General features: G+C 30.8%; 1 protein-coding gene across 1 annotated transcript; it reads right to left on the bottom strand.

The window, feature by feature from the left end:
* Nucleotides 1-2: 2 nt before the first annotated feature.
* LOC111696778 (gamma-aminobutyric acid receptor alpha-like) lies at nt 3-23,735 on the bottom strand. The gene is made up of 26 exons (XM_023466503.1): nt 23,674-23,735; nt 23,422-23,485; nt 22,240-22,311; nt 20,312-20,348; nt 17,086-17,153; nt 16,464-16,510; nt 16,100-16,156; nt 13,100-13,186; nt 12,741-12,794; nt 12,419-12,501; nt 11,785-11,830; nt 11,379-11,429; nt 11,053-11,096; nt 10,928-10,992; nt 7,745-7,832; nt 7,038-7,099; nt 6,469-6,567; nt 4,946-5,092; nt 4,568-4,648; nt 4,096-4,152; nt 3,609-3,690; nt 3,030-3,124; nt 2,503-2,567; nt 1,799-1,834; nt 1,462-1,544; nt 3-528 (listed from the first exon to the last, which is right to left on the bottom strand). The coding sequence occupies exons 1-25, from the start codon at nt 23,724-23,726 to the stop codon at nt 1,463-1,465; spliced, it is 1,722 nt and encodes a 573-aa protein (XP_023322271.1). The 5' UTR covers nt 23,727-23,735; the 3' UTR covers nt 3-528; nt 1,462.

Below are 23,735 nucleotides of genomic sequence, written 5' to 3'. Positions count from 1 at the left end.
GTATCTATATTAAAATATATTAGGTACATAAAACCATGAAGAAATTGAGTCTTTGCCCCAAACTCAAATTTTCGAATTTCTTTGTCTTCTAAACCTGACAAAAGCTCTGATATTTCAAACTTAGATTATTTAATCTTAAAGAATTAATAGTTTGAAATATCTTAGGTCTACCACATTGGGTTAAAAAAATATTAGGATTAGAAAATCAGAGTTTGTGGCAAATACTCCATTTCTTTCGAAACAAAATAGAGAAATATTCATTTTACATTTCTTGTTTGGGGAAGTTAATATTCCAAGTTTAAACAATTGATGAATTATACAGAATTATTTTATAACATCACGTTACTTAGATACATTTTTAATAGATCAGAAATTGTAAATTAATTTTACAATCTTGTTATTTTTAACAAGTTACAATTTTTATATTTAACAGATTTTTCTTTAATGACACTTGAAGAAATATAAACTGATGAATCAAAATTTCTTTTCATAATCCACAGTTTGCAACACTTTTTAATCCATGGTTTCCTAAAACAATAAACGTATTTTTAAAAAAAAATACTTCCTCTAGATCTATAAATAGAATGATAAAATCCTATAATATCTTCACCCATGGTCACATTCACACCATATCGCAAAATATTTTCTTTTCAAAGTGATTTATTCTTGAATCTTCATATTGACTTGAAATTTAAAAATGTTTGTCAAGTATATGAACCAGAGATTGGACTAAAGATAAATTAATGAGTTCTATTTATAATATATATTATTTATAAACTTATTCACAATCAGTTCTTCAGACAGTATGAAAATATTCGGTTTTTGTGTTCAAATTATGTATTAAATCAATGTGAACATGGGTGTCACATAGCATATTGGATCGTATATAGCTCTAGAATATAAAATAACAGGAAAGGAGTTGAGTCTTTGCCACAAACTCTGATTTTCTAAAACCTGTATCTTTGCAACCCAATTTCGTAGACCTTTGATATTTCAAACTATGAATTCTGGTTGATCAAATAATCTGAGTTTGAAATATTAAAGGTTTCAACCATCTAGATGCAAAGATATTAGGATTCGAAAATTTGTCTTTGTGGCAAAGACTCAACTCCTTTTAATTATTAAAGGATATAAACAAAATACATAAGGCTAATGAAACATTAGAAACATATAGTTCTTCAAGATATACAGTTATTTTTTGACGTTGAAGTTTAGAGATGAATTAATATGATATAAAGCACCGTGTATTTGACCGACCTTATAGATCATGATATTAATATGATATAAAGCACCTTGTATCTGACCGACCTTATAGATCATGATATTAATATGATATAAAGCAGCCTGTATCTGACCGACCTTATAGATAATGATATTAATATGATATATGGCAGCCTGTATCTGACCGACCTTATAGATCATGATATTGATATGATATAAAGCAGCCTGTATCTGACCGACCTTATAGATCATGATGCTTCCAATCAAAATGTATTTGTCCCTGGAAGTAGCTGATCCAGTAGAGAATATTAAAACAGAGAAAACTAAATAATATTGTTAATTTTATATTTGAAGTCAGATAACAACAATAAGCAACGCCATTTTGAATTCTATGAACATCAGAAGAATCTGGAATCCAACGAGGACCAAAAAACGTTTATTGCTTTAATTATTTTTTAGTCTAATAAAAAATACTTATAGATGACGTGGCCATTGTATCATCTAAAATTGAGAATTTGAAGCTTCTTTTTGTATAATTTCCCTCAATCAATTTTCTAAAAAAAATATAATATTTCACCTGAATGGGAAGAGAGCCCTTGATACGATGTCAATTCTAAATTAGTAAAATAACGTTAATGATAACATTATTTTAAAACACTCTTCTTTTCTTTTCTAATTAGAATACTTTTCTTATCCGAATTATTTTCTGTTTTAAAAAAACGAAATGATTTCTCAATGTTGTATATAAATATACAGTTTAATATGCTGGGGAAAAGTTGGACCTGAAAAGAGTTTCTTCAAGTTTATTGTGTTTTATATTCTTTTCAATCAGGACAGACATAAACTCTGATGAATATACAGGGTTGCATTCCTTTCATTCTTTCCTTTCTTTACTTTCTTTTCATTACTTTAATTCCTTTTTTTAACCCTAAACAGGCTAGGGGGGGGCGGTTGGCGCCCCTCTTTAGTTATTTTTTTTTGTCCTGGCACTTTAAACTTTTAATGAATAGTAATTTAAAGGATATTTTGTTAAAGAATATTCTTTTTAATTTACAGGGTAGAGTACAGGCATTTTTTTCCACCCTCCCTAGCAACCATACCTATTAAAGTTATCGGTATGATTTTTTTTCTTTGAGCTGGCCATGAAAAATTGGGCTATGAACATGCATTTCAACCCTATACCTATTCTCTAAGGCCTTTTTCTAAGGAGGGGGCACCAAACGCCCCCCCCCCCCAGGTTATACATAGATCATACATTGATCATATATTACACAGTACTACCTTGAAACTGAGTTTACTGATGCTCCTCTTTTCCTTGCTTCCTTCTCTCTTTTTTTCCTGAACTCCTGAATATTGTTAACGTGATTTTTTCTATGACAATTAATTAGATATACAAATAAAAGACACATTAGGACAAATTCAATTTTAAGCTTACATTATTTAATGATTTTTAGTGGGTAACCCTATATGTAAAGACAAATTTGACATGATTTCGAAACTCATTTTTTACTTGATTGCAGAATGATTTTCAAAAAAAATAATCATAATTCTTTCTGAAGGAAGATATATAAAGTGTATGTGTCAACACATTCTTATAAAGAACCAATTCTGTGATATATGTCAGAGATGTCAATTTTGCAATTTAATAAACTGAACATAAGAACTGATAAAAATCTTGGATGAAAGGAGTGAAAGAGAGGGGGGGGGAGGGCTAAAATACGTTAACAAATTGAAAAGGCATTAAATACTGAGCGTTTTCTTTAGATCTGACCACTCGCTCTTTATTATTTTTTACTTCTTCATTTTACCTGGTTTGATAAAATACAAAGCCAAAGTTGAGCCAGGAAGCTAGGTTTAGGCTCAGTTTGTGTCGATACAGGTCTTTTGTACGATCTCAAGCTACCTACAATATTTATTGTTGAAAAATACTTTAAAAACTTTTCAGATTATGGGTGATGGAAGTAAATTAAACCCTTAGATTTTAGTTTTCATAAGGTTTTTAAACCCAGATCTTTGGATTCGCAATTCTTTCACTTTTTAAAGCATGTCAAAAGATTTTAGTTCCCCATGATAAAAATCGATAGCTCCTGTCATGTCTGGAATGTTTGTCTAATAATTCATTTTTAAGCCCCTTCTGATTTCTCTCTAACATACGTTCTGTTTTATACAAATGCTGCTCTATAAAAATGTTTATAAATTCCAAAATAAAATATTCAAAAAAAACTTTCTTAGCGCATATCTTCATGATTTTAGAATATATTTGTGATATTTTACTCCGAAAATAGAGAATAAAAATAAGTTGAAAAGCATAGATATATATATATGTTGAAAAGGCAAATCTTGAATGGTTGAACTAAAACATAAAATTGTAAATCAGCATTGAATACCTGAATCCAACATGGAGAACGAGGATTGAGAATAATCACTTCCGGTTCCTGGTTTCCGACCATTGGATCCAATGTGTTGCATCTGGAAATATTTTCAAGGATTTATACTATAAGATAAAATCAAGGGAAGTGAGGGGAGGGGGGGGGGGGTAAGTTCTCAATTTCCTTGATATAATGAGCATGGAAACACAGCTTTTCCCGGAAATTCAATTTTCTCCGAAAAATTCAATTCAATCAACTTAGAATTTGAGGCAAATCGGTCAAGGAGTTCATGAATTATAATCAGCCATTCACACATAAAACCGATCTTTGATATGGATAAGTACAATATACGATGTAATAAATATGTACTTTTATTGATGAGTAAAGGAATCTCATTTCTATAATCCCTTTATCTTTACAACCTGATATTTTACATATTTTAAACTTTGACTGTTTAGTATTTGCACAACAACATTTTTGCAGTACAATCTTTATATTTATTTACCTGGTTGTACACACTAACATTATGTACGTGACAAAACCTGCTCGTTTGGTTAATATCCTAAATAAATTGTTTACTTTTTATTCATTTTAAAGGGACAGTTGGTGTAATTCCAAGTGACTCTTCATTTTAAAAGTTGCATGCCCTGAGCTGAAAACTTTAGAATTAAATATCCTTAGTCCCGATCGGTTAATTAATCTGGAGATTAATAACAAGAGGAGAATAAGGAATATTTAATCTGGAGATTAAGAAGAAAAGGACATCAAGCATTAATCTCGATATCCACCATTCTAATGTTTTCAGCTCTGTTCACGTTTTTATCATACATCCGAAATTCACCTGTATACAGATTACAGATACAATCATTGAAAATTATCGAAAAAATGACTAGTGGCAAAAAAAAAATATTTTAATTAGTTCTGCTCACTTAAAATTATGTCAACAAATTCCCTTTAGAGATTAATGAACGTTTTACCTCTTCATATTCCATATTATTAGTAAAAAGACCGTAGACTCGGTTAAAAGAATCCATCGTTGGTTCTATCAGAGAAATCTCCTGGAAACATTATTTAAAATCTAATTAGAGAAAACATTAATGTTTTATGTTTACAATAATGTCACGGTTTTCAAAACAATATTAGTATTTTATCCTAAAACATAAAGCAATGTTTGCATTTGCAACAACTAGAAGAGAATTAATAATTTGGTTTATACAACGATTGTTTACCTCCGGAGAAATCTCCTCGGTTAAATTTCATTTTGTTTATATGACAGTTTTTTTTTTCTGCATTTATATTTGCATTTTTATTTGAATTTACTTGCTCTAATGTTAGTAGTATACGAAGTCAAGGACCTGCTCCTGCTCCATCTTGTTAACATTAATCATCTTCTCATCCCTCTCCTCCTCCCGCTCTCTCTCCCTCTCCTCGGCCTCCGCCTCCTCCTCCTCCTGGTCCTCCAGCATCCTGTCGTGAAGGGAGAAAACCTCACCACTTCCAATCTAGACAATTCAGATAAGAAATATGCTTCAATGATTTTAAAAACTCTTTTTATAATGTAGAGAGTAGCTAGATAGAGAAGACGAAATTGAGTCAGGCCATCCTGTCACCTGACTATTCCTTTGTCATAGAAGTTTTTAAGTATAGTCTGGATGTCTTCTTTCTTTCTTTGCTTGCGCTGTGTTGAGTTCAGACTACGCAGCGCACGCTGAAATTTCCAGCTGAACACAAGCGGTGTTCGATAAGTTTACACACACATATCTCTATACTCGACGAACATACAAAGGTTTATAGGGCACCGTCCGTTGTAAATCGGGCATTACCCCTTTGCTTGGAGGGTCACTTCAAATTAGGATTACAGCCCCTTTAAACTTGAAAAACCAAAATTGGTCCTTAAACATTTTTACTGGATATAACATTAAAATTTGATGAAGTTTAATTTTCTTTTTCTGACTCTAATCCCCTTTCCTTTCTCTGATCTGCTAAACCCTACTGGGACACGTGTCTGACATTATATAATTCTATAAAAACATCTTAGAAACTCAACAGGGGTACTCAACAGTACCTGATAGTCAGCCTATTTATCACTATTTAAAGGAACTGCGTAGACGTTATTTTAAGTGACACACCATATTTAAAGGAACTGTAGACGTTATTTTAAGTGGCACACCATATTTAAAGGAACTGTAGACGTTATTTTAAGTGACACACTATATTGATAGGAACTGTAGACGTTATTTTAAGTGGCACACCATATTTAAAGGAACTGTAGACGTTATTTTAAGTGACACACCATATTTAAAGGAACTGTAGACGTTATTTTAAGTGACACGCCATATTTAAAGGAACTGTAGACGTTATTTTAAGTGACACACCATATTCAAAGGAACTGTAGACGTTATTTTAAGTAACACATCATATTTTAAGGAACTGTAGACGTTATTTTAAGTAACACACCATTTATAAAGTAACATGTCAGATTTACAATGGTACCATTGAAAGTTGTATAAACAAGAATAAATTAGATATAAATGATTTAAAATTTGAAAATTAATTATTTTAAACCGTGGTTTCTCTGACGTGACTTACGAATTTCTGTTGAAGAAATAAAAGAGGAAACTGTCAAAATATAACAATCAGAAACGTTTTAAACCGGAAATGTCCCTCTTTAAATGGTGAGTCACATGAAATCAGGCCGACAGTCCCTTGAATTTTGTTAATTAAAAACTATTGTTGATAATTAACTTCCTTACTACTGATTTTTGATATAAAATAAGACAGAACCATATATTTTGCTTTGTTTGCTTTTCAAGGACAGACTTTTCCAAAGTAAATTTAATACAAACGCAAATTCTTCAAAAATTATATTTGAAAGTACCTTTGTAAAATAGTGAACCCCTGCAAACTCCAATAGTGTTGCCATACAGTATCCAAAACTACAGATAATAAACCAGTCCAGAGCAGTAGCATAGTGGACCTAGATATACGAGTATACAGTATCCAAAACTACAGATAATAAACCAGTCCAGAGCAGTAGCATAGTGGACCTAGATATACGAGTATACAGTATCCAAAACTACAGATAATAAACCAGTCCAGAGCAGTAGCATAGTGGACCTAGATATACGAGAATACAGTATCCAAAACTACAGATAATAAACCAGTCCAGTGCAGTAGCATAATGAACCTAGATAAATGAGGTTACAGTAGTATATTTAACTAGATTAATGTCCAAATATACAGATCATAAATGTCCAAATATATTGATAAATGTTCAAATATCTAGATAAATGTTTAAACATCTAGATAAATAACCAAATATCTAGATAAATGTCCAAATATCTAGATAAATGTCCAAATATCTAGATCATAAATGTCCAAATATCTAGATAAATTTCCAAATATCTAGATAAATGTCCAAACATCGTTGTGTTTTAAAAAATTTACCTTTGGTAGATCTGTTCTACTGTCTAGAGCTATCGTTGATAGAGTTAGGACAGCCGTTATACCTAGACAAGATCTAGTGTATACCTAGATAATACCTAGTGTGAACCTAGACAATATCTAGTGTGAACCTAGAAAATATCTAGTGTAAACCTAGACAAGATCTAGTGAATACCTATTCAAGATCTAGTGTATACCTAGATAAGATCTAGTGAATACCTAGACAATATCTAGTGTGAACCTAGAAAATATCTAGTGTAAACCTAGACAAGATTTAGTGAATACAGAGTTTCCATAAAACATGACAGTTGTCTCCTTCCATAATTTTTTTTCAATACTTTGAAATCATGAGTATAGAATACACATTTTTTCGGCCCTAACTTAACTTTGGCCCTTTTTAAAGCACTAAAAATCAATACTCAGAATATGCGTATGTATCAATCTACTCTCCAGTTTCTTTAAAGACCTTGATTTTAAATATCTCCGAGTGAGACTTATATAATATTCAAAACGTCCCATATCATGTTGGGTTATTTAACCTTATACAATTTTTTTAAATGATTAAAACCAAAATACGCACATAATTCTCGAAAAAACTAGTATTTTCTGCATGACAATTTTTTTCATTTAGCCTTATATATACAAATTTTAAATGATTTAATCAAATCGTTTGATATAGACGAGGCAATATGATGTGGGACACCCTGTACCTAGTCCTACACGGTCAGAGGTAGCTTCTCTATTCAACCAGAATCCAACCCAGCTCAGTATAACAATCAGTGTACAAGGAACATAAACCTACAGTTTAGAAATATATACAATATACAAATATAACCAAAATAAAACGGAATATATGTCGTCATCTATATAATAAAGCTCTTTGCTAATTTATAGGTTTGCTTTGATTGGCTGACATTTTTTTTAAAGAACAAATGGGTACCCCGGGGATGACAAAGGCTAAAATAATTGAAAAAAATTTTAATTGATTGGGCAACGCCGGGCACTTCAGCTAGTCATTAATAATGTTTCCAATAAGAAACGACGCAAACAGCTTTAAAGTTTTGAAGTAACTGTTAAATCTCTAAATATGAGCTTTGAACATTTTCCAAAAAATATCTGGAAAAATCAGGACAAATTGTAAATCTGCTTTATTTCGCAGTAAAATATTAAGAAGACGACTTTTACTCTGATTTGTTTTGGTAATTACAATGTTTACATTCTATTGTGACGAATTGGGATTGCTCTAGTAATTAATGAAAACAAACATGTGTAGTAAACAGTAACTATATTCTGCTTGCATCTCTTTTTCTGCTGAATAATATCGAGCCTTGTTGTTGTTATTGTTTACAATAAAACTAGTTCCTTGGTTTTCCTATTACGTCACAATATAATGTTAACCCTATTCAGGCTGACGTCTGGTTTACCCAAAATAGTCTTAAATTTCCTTATTGTGATACAAAAAAAGCCCTTAGGCTCTACATTAATAATTAGCAAAAAAAATTTCAAATTTTCAAATATTTATTGCAAGTTATCAAGCAAAAAATGTGCAAAAACAAAAAGTGCGCGAAATATGCTTAATCATATATTTTTGGAAAGCCCTTACTACGGAAAATTCAAATATGCAAAAATATTTGCAAAATTTTCGTAAACTAAATTTTTATTAATGGAAAACTAAAAATGTGTTAATTCTTTTTAAAGGCATCTTTGCAAAATTTCTTCGCAAAAATTGTGCAATCTGCTTCCTTTTGTTCAAGACTTTCCAAAGAGATATAGAAAGTCAAAATCCAATATAGATTGAGTCGGGTAAAGGTAAAATAAGGCATTCAGGCAGTAAGTATGCCTGAGGTATTAAAGCCCCGCGTTGAGCCTAAAGTGAGGGGCCTGCATTGGTTAGAAAAGTCAAAACATTTGAATAGCCTCAGACCAATATATCCAAAAAGACGTCAGGGAGGGGGTCCCAGGACCCCCCCCCCCCAAGCTCCTAGACTTCATTACGTTCTGTAAAATCAATAATCTTTTCTTAAAATCTTCCTTAAAAAATCGCTAGTTTTAATGAATCTAATAATTACTTCTGAAATACCACATCTGTACATCTGTACATCTGTACATCTGTACATCTGTACATCTGTACATCTGTACATCTGTACATCTGTACATCTGTACATCTGTACTTGGATATGAAAAATAACACTTTGTCTACATTTAAAAGGATAATCCATAAATACATTTTTTCCCATTGAAACAGTAATAAATCGTTTTTGAATTTTGAAAACAAATTCGAATTCTTTAAATATGAAATTTAACAGGCTAGATACAATAGAAATTGAGGAAAGAGCTGATAAAGCATAATGGAAGCAGATAGATGATACAGCGGAATTGTTAGATATCACTATTCACTAGTTTACAACAAGGCATATAACTAAATAAAATCCAAAATATTTATTTTTTCTGAATTTGTTTTGCGAATATTATTATTTACAGGACTTCAAAGCACTTGCCTGACAAATCAAAGTAGTTGTCTGATGTAACGAAAAAAAATAAATTGATAAAAAAGTTGAAATTTTAAGATTATGAGAATGTTGGTAGGTTTCCTTTGTGAAATATGAAATTAGAATAATGAAATATTCCTTTTTCTATGGAAATTTTATACTTTGAAAATACATTGAAAGCTTTTAGTAAAATTCATTAAGGTACCCTTACATACAATATACATACTTTCAATCATCCCTTCAGACTGTTCATTGAACTTTATAGGTTTAGACAAGTAGAGGATATGCAGAAATTAGACAAACTATAGACAATAGCTGAAATTAGACAAACTATAGACAATAGCAGAAATTAGACAAACTATAGACAATAGCAGAAAATTAGACAAACTATAGACAATAGCAGAAATTAGACAAACTATATGCAATAGCAGAAATTAGATAAACTATTGAAAAGGGCAGAAATTAGACAAACTACAGAAAATTGCAGAAATTGGACAAACTATAGAAAATTCCAGAAAATTAGACAAAATATAGACAATGGCAAACATTAGACAAACTATAGAAAATGTCAGAAAATTAGACAAACTAACGACAATCGGAGAAATTAGACAAATGACAAAAGTTAGACAAACTATAAACAATTGCAGATAATTAAACAAAAGACAATAGATAAGAACTAAACCTGGAACCATAATAGTAGGACCTTTAAAATTGACCAATCAGAAGTACGTCTGATTATGCATGGTTTAAAATAGTGAAATGAACAATTTCACTTAATAAGTCATCTTTGTCACCAAATACATGATTAGATGAAAAGTTGAATTAGTTCATCAGACATTAAATTATGAATAATTAGAGATTATAAATTCAACTTCATCTCACGTTATCTTGGTGTGAGGTATAATATTCAATTCTAGATTTAAAACGTCGAAACGTCGAAACTTTTTTTTGGCACATGCATGGTAACAATTAACTAAAGATTTGTTGACAATTGAAATTAAAATTTCTGTGGCCAAGTACAGTTGCCCAACATTTTTTTACGCAAAAATCCATCAACATTTTGCCGATATTATTCCTTTTACACAAGAAGCGCGTTTTTCTTGACTAATATTGTATTATATTGTCTAAGGCTACAAAGTGTGAGTTAGTTAAGTAAAACTAAATGCAAAGGTGATATGTAATCTATTTTTTAGGGAACCCAGCTTTGCCTGAAGTGTTCCGAATAAAAGTCAACCCCAGTCAATTAAGAATTTAAAACCACGCTATAGAACATTTTTGTGGTTCTAATGAGCTCCTAAATAAAAATTTGAGGCCACTCGGTCAAGGGGTTCTTGAGTTATGATCGGAAACCCAAGCAGTCAAACAGAGATCACTACTTTATATATATAATTGTATTGAATATACCTGGATTAGAAAGTAACCCGTGTGTCGTTGAAGCAGGAAAACAACTTGTAGAACAGAATAGGTTCCTCATTTAATTATTCAATAAATTAATTGTAAATAATCGAATCTTAATTATAATTCATTACCTGATCCTTTCCTGGTATAGTTCACATTTCTATACTCAGTTTCCCTAGAGCACAATTTTTAAATTTATTTATTAGTTTAGATATTTAAATCAATGCAGATATGATTGCTCGAAAAGTTCATGCTAAAACTGCAGATACTAGAACAATAAATAACCAAATTACTTCCAGTTAACGTTACGCTATCATCAATCATCAGTTTCTAGGAATTGCGTTTTTAACAATCAAATATCAAGCAATGCTATCTGCAATCATGAAATTAAATCAATTAATCAATGCATACAATAATAAAGTTATCGATTAATCGATTATAGGTTAATAAATTTTACTTGATATCAAACTGTGAAAGATGTAGTTCTCCTTCGTATCCAACTCCGGCACTTAAACATTAATTAACAAAGGATATAGTTACCGTAAAGTTATTAAGTTATTAAATCTTTTTTGCCTGTAGACCAAACATTTTTGATGCAATGATTTTTACACCAATATGTATGTCAAATTTAAAAATACCAAAGGAATTGAGTTTTTGCCACAAATCCCAATTTTCTAATACCTATATCTCTAAAACTAGATCTGGCGTAAACCTTTGATATTTCAAACTTTGATTATTTGATCCATCATAATTCATAGTTTGAAATATCTAGGGTCTACAACATTGGGTTGTAGAGATAAAGGGATTAAAAAATCTGAGTTTGGCAATGACTCAATTTCTTTATTTGTAATAAAGTGTCTTACCTTGGATCTTGCCATTTGTATTGTACCTCATTCACTGGGTAGGCAACTACAGAATATCATTTTATTGGGGGTTATGTACTTTTTCTTATGTACTTATTAATACAGACATTAAAATACAGTGTAGGATAACAATTAAGGAATATCATATATGATTTTAAGGAAAGAATAAATAAATAATTAATAAATGAATGATTAATGAATAGCTTACTTGACCTAAGTATAATTAAAGAATGAAAAAAGTATTAATGAATAGCTTTCATGATCCCAGGATTAAAGAATGAATAAAGCATTAATGAATAGCTTACATGATCCCAGGATTAAAGAATGAATAAAGGATTAATGAATAGCTTACATGATCCCAGGATTAAAGGATGAATAAAGGATTAATGAATAGCCTACATGATCCTAGGATTAAAGAATTAATAAAGGATTAATGAATAGCTTACATGATCCCAGGATTAAAAAATGAATAAAGGATTAATGAATAGCTTACATAATCCCAGGATTAAAGGATGAATAAAGGATTAATGAATAGCTTACATGATCCAAGGATTAAAGGATGAATAAAGGATTAATGAATATCTTACATGATACAACGATTAAAGGATGAATAAAGGATTAATGAATAGCTTACATGATCCCAGGATTAAAGGACAGGATTGCCAATCCATCGGAAAACTTGAAAGCATCATTGGACATTTGGCTTTTATGGTTAATCTGAAAATAAATAGAAAAAATATAAAATTCTAATTAGAGAATTCGACAAAAAAAGCTTTAAAATGAGCCCGGTCAACGATTTACAGTGATGCCATTTTTAATCTTTCTAGATGAGAAGGCTGGCAAGAATTTTACTTTTTTGAATTGAAAATGGTTTTGTAAATACTCGTTAGAACCAATATCTTCAATATATGTGTGGTCTAGTTTTTCGAAGAATATTTTTTTATTTCCTGAATTACCTCATTGAATATGTAATAAATCCGTGCTCGGAGATTCTCAGAAGCTTGTTTGGCCTTAAAAATAAAAAATAAAGAACTGACTTTCCAAATCCTTTAGTCGGAATTTATAGAAAGCATTGGTTGAAACCAAACTTTCCTGGTCTCTGAAGGGCTATTTGTTTTCGGTATGATATTGAATAAAGATAATCTGCAGATTAACAAAAGATCAACATCAAGCAAGAGTAACCAGATCAGGTTCGGCTATTTGATCTATTTCTGTAGGTTCAAATTGATCTCAGTGGCACAGACAGAAAACAAGTTTCTAGCCGTAGCTAGTCCATTTTCTCCGTAAAGAATCCCTAAGATTAAAAACTTCGTACCTAGTAATAGTATGAAGGTATGAGTTGAGACCGTTTAGAAAGTAAGTATCAGGTTTCCAGATCTTTTCCAACATTTTCACGTTCAAACTTAACAAAATAAGTCATTAGCAATCAGCATACAATATTCGTTGGCACAAACTTGGATTATTTTCAGTACTGTATGCCGAGTCCATTAGCGCCTGATCCAATCAGGGTTCAGTCATGTGTTTGTTGTCTATTCTGATCCAATAGAAATAGTATGGTGGTAACATCTACCTTTCTATCTATCTCATTATCCATTTAGAGATATGAATCCTTCAATCGGCCCTATCAGTAAATGGAAATATTCACTTCTACTGAAACTACAGAGAATTTGAGGATTGGTGTGTGGATTATATGGTTAAATATGGTAAGAAACTGAGTTCTTGCCACAAATTGAATTTTCTAATCCCTGTATCTTTTCCACCTGATGGTGTTAACCTTAGATTAAAACATTAAAGTTTGTGGCATGACCACACTTCAGTAGGTAAAGGGATTGTTTAGATATTTGATTAATGTATTTAGTACCAATTATTGAAAAAAGATTCTCTTTTCATATCTTTTCAGGTTTCAAAGATAGGTTTAGGTGCTGTTGTCAAACCTTTTTTTACGAAATTGGTTGATTTCTAGCAGTTTAGAACGCTATAATAAATATATGTATCATATAAATCCTTAAAAAATGATACAAAAATGATACCACATTCTGAAAAGCTAATGATCATTTAACTTTTTGACACAATTTTTGTCATTACATAGGTATTTAAGGATTTAGGTTGGTACAATGAGTGATCGGATGAATTCTGTTTTTATGAATTATTAATTCTATGTAAAGGGATTCGTAAAATCTTTCCTCAACATCCCTTCATCATTCATTCTTTCTATATCCATCAGCTCTATATCCATCAGGTATTTATCCATCATCTCTATATCCATCATCTTTTTATCCATTATCTCTTTATCCATCATCACTTTATCCATCATCTCTTTATCCATCATCTCTTTATACATCATATAATTTATTCATCATCTCTTTATCCATCATCTCTTTATTCATCATATCTTTATCCATCATCTCTTTATACATCATATAATTTATCCATCATCTCTTTATCCATCATCTCTTTATCCATCATCTCTTTATTCATCATCTCTTTATCCATCATCTCTTTATACATCATATAATTTATCCATCATCTCTTTATCCAGCATCTCTTTATACATCATCTCTTTATTCATCATCTCTTTATCCATCATCTCTTTATACATCATATAATTTATCCATCATCTCTTTATCCATCATCTTTTTATTCATCATCTCTTTATCTATTATCTCTTTATTCATCATCTCTTTTTCCATCATTTTTTATCCATCATCTCTTTATCTATCATCTCTTTATCCATCATCTCTTTATACATCATATAATTTATCCATCATCTCTTTATCCATCATCTTTTTATTCATCATCTCTTTATCCATTATCTCTTTATTCATCATCTCTTTATCCATCATTTTTTATCCATCATCTCTTTATCTATCATCTCTTTATCCATCATCTCTTTATCCATCATTTTTATATTCATCATCTCTTTATCCATCATCTCTTTATGCATCATCTCTTTATTAATCATCTCTTTATCCATCATTTTTTATCCATCGTCTCTTTATCTATCATCTCTTTATCCATCATCTTTTTATTCATCATCTCTTTATTCATCATCTCTTTATTCATCATCTTTTATCCATCATCTTTTTATCCATCATCTTTTTATTCATCATTTCTTTATCCATTATCTCTTTATCCGTTATCTCTTTATCCATCATCTCTTTATACATCATCTTTTTATCCATAATCTCTTTATCCATCATATCTTTATTCATTATCTCTTTATTCATCATCTCTTTATTCATCATCCCTTTTATTCATCATTTTTTATCCATCATCTCTAAATCCATCATCTTTTTATCCATCATCTCTTTATCCATCAACTCTTTTATCCATAATCTTTTATCCATCATCTTTTATCCATCATATTTTATCCATTATCTCTTTATCCATCATCTCCATCCATTCTTCATCATTCATTCTTTCTATATCCATCGGCTATTTATCCATAATCTTTTATCTATTATCTCTTTAACCATTTATCCATTATCCTTTATCCATCATTTCTTCATCATTCATTCTTTCTATATCCATCAACTATTTATCCATCATCTTTTCTCCATCATCTTTTATCAGACAAAAAGTGTAAAAAAAATTCTACAGTAAATTAATGTAATGTTTAGGAACATATTTCTTAATTGAAATTTGTCTATAAATCAATGTTAGAATAAATTGTTTTTTTTTTCATCACTATATTGATTTTCTTATTCTTCATGAATTTGTTCGCAGATTTCTTCAAATTCTTCAAATGTCGTCTTTTCATCAAAAATTCCAGAAAATCTACAGAAAATGGTGTTCAACATTGAGACATTACAAAAACCAATAACTGAATAAGATTGCTTATTTTCGATTGTTGAGTTATTTCTTATTTTCTCAACCTGTTCCTAAACAACCAATTAGTTTAAGCTGTAGGATTTGTTGTTACTTTTTTCTTGGTCGTCATTGAATAATTTAAATAAAACTGATTCTCAAAATCATCCCTCCAAACTGGACAATCTATGAGGATTTTAAAGATTGCATTTGCGCTCTTGCTGAACAAATCTGCATCGTAAAAACGTTTCATAGGTTTAAAAATTAAGTCTAGAAAAATTCTCAATAAAACTGCAATCTCAGTTTGACTCCCACATATTGCCGGTCACTCCCTTTAATGTAATATCGTCCAAACCGTAATGTATAGCAATGCTTTCAAATCTAAAACATACACCTCCCTCACAATAAAAACGATAAAATAGAAAATACTACAAACTACATTGTGTATTAAAAATGGGTTCGAAAGTAAAAACTCGCTGACTATGAATGTCCGTGTCCATCCTCATACCTTAGTTGGTTTATCTCTAGATTATTGGAGTTACTCTGTAAACCTTTAAAACTCAACCTACAAATATAAAGAGGATTAATACAAGAACCATGAGATCCGAGAATTCAACAATTCTGTTCTCATCCTTGCAAGCTTACACTTTCGATCACAATTGAACTTATTTAACACAAAATGTTAACCTTTTATTTTTTATAGCTTTTTTAGGCATATGCTTTAAACGAAAAATAAAAAGTTCAAAGATTGCTTAAGTATAGACTAAATAGATTAAATTCAAATAGAAGAAACCGAATGCATATTGCCCTGGCTAGTCCAGAGTGAAGTGAAGATATATCTATTTTGTATAAATTTTAATTTGAGATATTACCTAGTATCTGTCCAATACTGTCGGAAATAGCAGTCCATGGAGTAAAACTGAAACATTGAATCATAATTTTATTCGTCACATTGTAATGTCAATATTTTATACAGATACTAACTCGGGATCGAACCCAGCTTAGCCTGGAGTTTTCTTTCTGAAAGTCAGACTTCTCAGATTAGAATTTTTAAACTAGTGTCAGAACATTCCCGTGTTTCTACTAATTTACCCAATCAAAATTTGAGGCAAATCGGTTTAGAGGTTCATGAGTTATGATCAGAAATCCAAACAAACAAATAGACGAACAGAGATTACTATTTAATATATCTACTAGCTTGGGAACCCGGCGCTGCCCGGGGTAATTAGAGCTACTCCCGCCGATTACCTGCACTTTTTTTTACCGGGAAACTAAATTTTGGCTATACATGTCGACCCACTCATCTTAGAACCTCAAAATCAAGCTAAGAACAATTCCGTGGCTCTCCCGAGTTCCCCATTACAAATTTGAGGCAAATCAGTCAAGGGGTTCCTGAGTTATGACCGGACAAACAAACAGACAGACAGACAGAAAAATAGAGATTACAACTTTATATATATATATATATATGGATATATAGATAAATTTATTTACCATATCTGCTTCAGAAATAGGCCCCATACTTCTTATCAACATATTAACTTTTACTTCTGTTGGATTCCCTTCAATAAAAATTTTGTTAGTTTGTGCAATAATAAACAAAACAAAAACATATTTCTTATTGGGATCGTCGTTGTAATATCAAGTACCCTGATAAACAACTTTTTAAACGTTTAAGTAAAAATGATTTAATTCTATGTTCTGTAGCAAGAATGCGAAAGGCCCTTTTGAACAAAAACCAAAATTAGAAATAATCCATCCATTTCTAAAAAGATGTCTATGGATATATCATTCATTCTTTTAGGGTACATTTGTAAATCGGACATGCGCGCTAACCTTGCTACTTCAAGTTACGACTACAGTTCCTATAACAAATGGTCTAGAATAATAGTATAAGATGTTCTGATAATACTAGAAAAACAATGCATTCTTTTTAAATTGAAAACAAAAACAAGAATTATAAAATTTAGTTTTGCCGGAAAGAAGGAAGCATAATGTTAGATATTTTATTTATCTAACTTGCATTTATCTATTCATTAATTCACCTATACAATTAATTCATCTATTTATTTTAACATCTATCCATCTATATATTTAAACATGTATAAATTAATTCATTTATTCATTAATTCATCTATATATTTCAAAATATACTAATTACTATAAATGTCCATTTATAACACTGAGTGTCAGAAATGGGCACAAATTGAAAGACAGAGTTTTTGGAAAATCAAAATCAAAATAGGAGTTCTTTTTAGATTAAGGGAGTGTTCGCGAAAAATGAAAGGGGGTATAGGCTTAATGCGATAAAAAGGCGCTTTTGATCGCTACTAATCTTACTTCTAGCTGTTGCGTCAATAAGGAGAAAATTGTTAAAAACGACTAATACCGAAGAACGTAGTGTCCATACAAATTCAGAAAGATGCAACATACGACTTAGACCGTAAAAAAAATCTATTTAATTTCAAACAAATCATTCAGATATTACAACCTATAGTCATCGATTATCTTTCGCCACATTTATATATAGTTGATTTTTCATAATATGTTTTGGTTTTATTTTTTAAAATAATATTTAGCTTACAACTTGTTTTCGAACATTCCTAGAAAATATTAAAATGTCGTCTTCATTACCAAAAATCCTCGAAACAGGAATAAATGTTTTTATAAGTAACTCTCAGATCCTAACAATTAAAACATATTATGAAAAATCAACTATATATAAATGTGGCGAAAGATAATCGATGACTATAGGTTGTAATATCTGAATGATTTGTTTAAAATTAAATAGATTTTTTACGGTCTAAGTCGTATGTTGCATATTTCTGAATTTGTATGGACACTACGTTCTTCGGTATTTGTCGTTTTTAACAATTTTCTCCTTATTGACGCGACAGATAGAAGCAAGATTATTAGCGATCAAAAGCGCTTTTTTATCGCATTAAGCCTATACCCCCTTTTATTTTTCGCGAACACTCCCTTTAAACCTCTTGACCGTTTTCAAGACAATGTCAGGTTTTCCATTTTTGAACATATCCTGAATTTGAAATATTGTCGCGTTTTCGAGACAAACCCCACTTTCCCGTTTTTGAGTATAATCCTCAATTCAGAACAAAACTCACTTGCATATAACTTACAAAATAAATCACTGAAAACAAAAATTATCTTAACTTAACTTAAATTAACTTCTGAATTATTTCGAGAATCTAGGTTTCCACATTTTATCTGTTAAATTAGAGAATATCGATGTTTTATTTGTTTTGTTACGAAAGTGCGTAAATGCTTAAAAATTGACATTGATATGAATTCCTGTAATTGTCTCAAAACCAGGATATGTTCGTAAAACGCGACATGAGCTGAAATCCCGTAATTGTTTCAAAATAAGAATATGTTCGAAAATGAAATCAAGAATCGTCAAAACTAATTCTCACACCTTATTATTAGTTTAAAATTGACATTTATTGTTTCAACATATAGTTTTAACCATTTTTTTAAATATATGGTGTAATTTTGTTCTACTCGTCTTGGATTTAAAGATAAATACTCTTGAAAAAGATAACTTTGCAGATTTGGCCCATTTCTAACACTCAGTGGTAGTTTTGGTTGGATCCATAAATTCATCTATCTATTAAACGATCAGTTCAAACGAGATTTGTGGCGGGAAATCCTGGTTTCCGTCTCAAATCAGGGAGGAAAAAGATCATTTATCAATTTTTATCCATTTCTTGGTTTTACAAATTATTTTAAAATCCCAAGAGATCCAACTTTCTGGGTTTATAGTTAGAGGTAATAGGGCAGAGGAATGAAAATGTCCTCAGAATGGGTTAAAAAACACATTCCTAGTGGCCGAAAACCGTGTTCACAGGTGAAAATTAAATTTGAGATATTCTTTTTTATGCATCAAATTCTGAACTCACATTTGTTGTCCCTCTCTGAAGTTGCATATTTTTAATATTATTCAGGGGGATCAGTTCCAAATAGTTGTTTGACCCAAGAGTGATTCTAATTGTCACTTTTGAACGACGAGAAAAGGGTTAAAACTATTTCTGCTTTTCTGTAAAGTTTCCTGTCAATATATTTCTTCGGTTTCCATCAGTTGATTTATAAATATAGTAATATGAGGTGAATGCCAAGGTATAAGCATTAAATAGATTTACAGCATCAGAATTATGTATTTTGCAAACTATTTGGACACAGTATACACTGGACACTGTAAATAAACTGTATATATATATCTATGTAATAAGGCTCTTCGCTCATATATATATGTATATATTTGGATAGAGATACAATATACATACATTTATATATATATATGTATATATATACGTTCGTTATAGCTGGCTGAACGGCTGGACTGAATTGGTCGACATTTTTTTTAGGGAACCCTAAGTACCCCGGCGTTAACTTAGGTTAAAAAAAAATTCTATTTAAAAAATAAAATTTTGGTAATTTTTTTAGCCTTTGTTACCGCCGGGGTACTCAAGAGTTCCCTCAAATTTCAGCCCATTCGGTCCAGCCGTTTGGCCAGCTATGGCTAACAACATATATAAAAATCATATATATATATATGAGCGAAGAGCTTTATCATATAGATTAAATATGCATGGTAAATTGATCAAAACGGAAATAGAACCTCCTCCGCTTAAGAATTGGATTGCGGAGAGGTCGTCTGAACTAATTTGTCAAGATAGAGAATTCAATTATGAAAAAAATAAACCTGAAACGTAATCTGGCCTCTCAGTTTTATCATAATCCTGAAAATAAAACATAGTAAATGGTTAGTCATAACTGTTAGTAGAAGATATAAGTTAGCCATAGCTGTTAGTAGAAGATATTGGTTAGTCATAGCTGTTAGTATAAGATAATGGTTAGCCATAGCTGTTAGTATAAGATATTGGTTAGCCATAGCTGTTAGTATATGATATTGGTTAGCCATAGCTGTTAGTATAAGATATTGGTTAGTCATAGCTTGTAGTAGAAGATATTAGTTAGCCATAGCTTGTTAGTAGAAGATACTGGTTAGTCATAGCCGTTAGTAGAAGATATTGGTTAGTCATAGCTGTTAGTATAAGATATTGGTTAGCCATAGCTGTTAGTAGAAGATATTGGTTAGTCATAGATGTTAGTATAAGATACTGGTTAGTCATAGCTGTTAGTAGAAGATATTAGTTAGCCATAGCTGTTAGTAGAAGATATTGCTTATTCATAGCTGTTAGTAGAAGATATTGCTTAGTCATAGCTGTTAGTAGAAGATATTGGTTAGTCATAGCTGTTAGTAGGAAGATATTGGTTAGTCATAGCTGTTAGTAGAAGATATTGGTTAGTCATAGCTGTTAGTAGAAGATATTGGTTAGTCATAGCTATTAGTCGAAGATTTTGGTTAGTTATAGCTGTTAATAGAAGATATTGGTAGCCATAGCTGTTAGCAGAAGATATTGGTTAGCCATAGCTGTTAGTAGAAGATATTGGTTATCCATAGCTGTTAGTAGAAGATATTGGTTATCCATAGCTGTTAGTAGAAGATATTGATTAGTCATAGCTGTTCGTATAAGATATTAGCTAGCCATAGCTGTTAGTTGAAGATATTGGTTAGTCATAGCTGTTAGTATAAGATACTGGTTAGCCATGGCTGTTAGTAGAAGATATTGGTTAGTCATAGCTGTTAGTAGAAGATATTGGTTAGCCATGGCTGTTAGTAGAAGATATAGGTTAGCCATAGCTGTTAGCATAAGATTCTGGATAGCCATGGCTGTTAGTAGACGATATTGGTTAGGCTTAGCTGTTAGTTGAAGATATTGGTTAGCCATGGCTGTTAGTAGACGATATTGGTTAGTCTTAGCTGTTAGTTGAAGATATTGGTCAGCCATGACTGTTAGTAGAAGATATTGGTTATCCATAGCTGTTAGTAGAAGATATTGATTAGTCATAGCTGTTCGTATAAGATATTAGCTAGCCATAGCTGTTAGTTGAAGATATTGGTTAGTCATAGCTGTTAGTATAAGATACTGGTTAGCCATGGCTGTTAGTAGAAGATATTGGTTAGTCATAGCTGTTAGTAGAAGATATTGGTTAGCCATGGCTGTTAGTAGAAGATATTGGTTAGCCATAGCTGTTAGTATAAGATATTGGTTAGTCATAGATGTTAGTATAAGATACTGGTTAGTCATAGCTGTTAGTAGAAGATATTGGTTAGTCTTAGCTGTTAGTATAAGATATTGGTTAGTCTTAGCTGTTAGTATAAGATATTGGTTAGTCTTAGCTGTAAGTTGAAGATATCGGTAAGTCAGACCAGTCGATAGAAAATATTGGTTAGTTAAAGCTTTAATGCAATAAAATAGAAAGGTTAGTCAGAGCAAACCTTAGAAAATATTGGTTAGTCAAAACTGTAAATTGAACTTATTGGTTGATCAAAGCTAGCTGTGAATAAAAAACATATTGTAAAAATCCGAATTGGTTAAAAGTGTTCTCTATCTGTAAAATGCACAACTTGAAAAGGGGAAATACATTTTGATGTTTTTTTTACATCATCAGTCCTAGCACAGATTTAACCAGATTTAAAAAGCAGTTTTACAAAAATTTTAATTGAAAGGCAAAGTACGTGTTAACTGATCAATGTTGTCATGTAATTTATTCAGGTCAACTCACCTTCAGTAATCCTTCCAGGATCCGGGTTACATTACTACTTAATGTTTCTGTTAAGCTTGCCTCCTGCGGCTGCTTAAATATATTATATCTCAAAAATATTAAATTTCAAATGGTATATATTTTTATTGCTAAATTATGTATTCTTTTTAATAAATCAGAAAGAATTCTGATAATTCGTACGCCCCTGTATAATTGAATCGTACTATTCTTATAAAAAAAAATATTAATGGCTCATAAAATACCATAATTTAAGTTTTCTTGAATTGAGATTTAATCTTTAAAACCTAAACGACAAGGAAGTATGCCTATAATTCAGGCAATGAATTGAAAAAGTCTAGGAGTTGACCAATACTTTTTAAGTAAAGTAAAAACACATGAAGCTTATCATTTAAACCACGGATTTCTCATCTTAACCATGAGGAGTTATTATAATATAAACCTTGCAGAATATTACCTAAACCATAGATTTATCATCTAAACCTTGGAGAATATTACCTAAATCATGAGGAGTTACTATAATATAAACCTTGGAGAATATTACCTAAACCATGGATTTATCATCTAAACCATGAGGAGTTATTATAATATAAACCTTGGAGAATATTACCTACCCATGGCACCCCCTTTCCATCCCTGAATAAAGTGATTAAGTCATTGACACAAACTCTGATTTTCTAATCCTTATATCTTTTCAAGTTACAACCCAAATGCCGGAAACTTTTAATATTTAAAATTATGAATTCTTTTAGACCAAATTAGCTAAGTTGGAAATATCAAAGGTTTAAACCATGAGTTTGCAAGGATATAAGGATTAGAAAATTTGGATTGAGGCAAGGACTCAATTTCTTTAGTTCGATTTTTAAGTTTTGATTTTTAAAAAGTTTTGCTGGCGGCATCACTTGATCCGTCAAAACTATAGTAACTATTAGTTTCTTCCAGAGTCTTAAACTAAAGAATGCGCGAATTTTAAGTTCGTGGTTAAAAGTTCTGTAAAAGGATGAATAGCTACTTAAATATTAAACTTTCTCAATTTTAAATTGGAATTTCCCGGGAAAAATCTGAACCAATCAGAGAAAAGGATTTATGGAGAATATTACATAACCATCGCTAATCAGCTGTTATTACGTAACCGAAAACAAAACATACAAAGATAAAAAGAATTTTATATTAGTTTAAAAATACCTGAGTATTTCTCTTAGTTCTAGTGGAGTTAAGATGATGAAAACTGTAAACTTTGTATCCGGCGCTGAAATATACAATTTAAAAACTTAAAATTTTTCTGAGAAATTGGGAGTTGTACTAATTTTCTTATACTTGAACCGGCGCACGGTATAAATGGTTCAACAAGGTCTACGTAGTTCAACTACTTCTTTCAATTGATTAAATTTGAACCCTAGTTTTAATCATTGAATATAGAAATATTTTCTTATTTACCTGAACCCCATTAACATGCTCAGGACAAGAATTATAATCATGAAAAAATACATTTTAAAAGT

This window comes from Eurytemora carolleeae, unplaced genomic scaffold, assembly GCF_000591075.1.
Source record: "Eurytemora carolleeae unplaced genomic scaffold, Eaff_2.0 scaffold108, whole genome shotgun sequence".
Taxonomy (NCBI): Eukaryota; Metazoa; Arthropoda; class Copepoda; order Calanoida; family Temoridae; genus Eurytemora; species Eurytemora carolleeae.
This window is presented reverse-complemented; position numbering and strand designations above follow the sequence as displayed.

Coding starts and splice junctions, on each gene's coding strand:
- LOC111696778 (XM_023466503.1), bottom strand. CDS start 23,726: ATGTATTTTTTCATGATTATAATTCTTGTCCTGAGCATGTTAATGGGG. Junction 12,502..12,740: donor TTTATTACATATTCAATGAG/GTAATTCAGGAA, acceptor ATTTATTTTCAG/ATTAACCATAAAAGCCAAAT. Junction 11,097..11,378: donor CTTTCACAGTTTGATATCAA/GTAAAATTTATT, acceptor ATTGTGCTCTAG/GGAAACTGAGTATAGAAATG.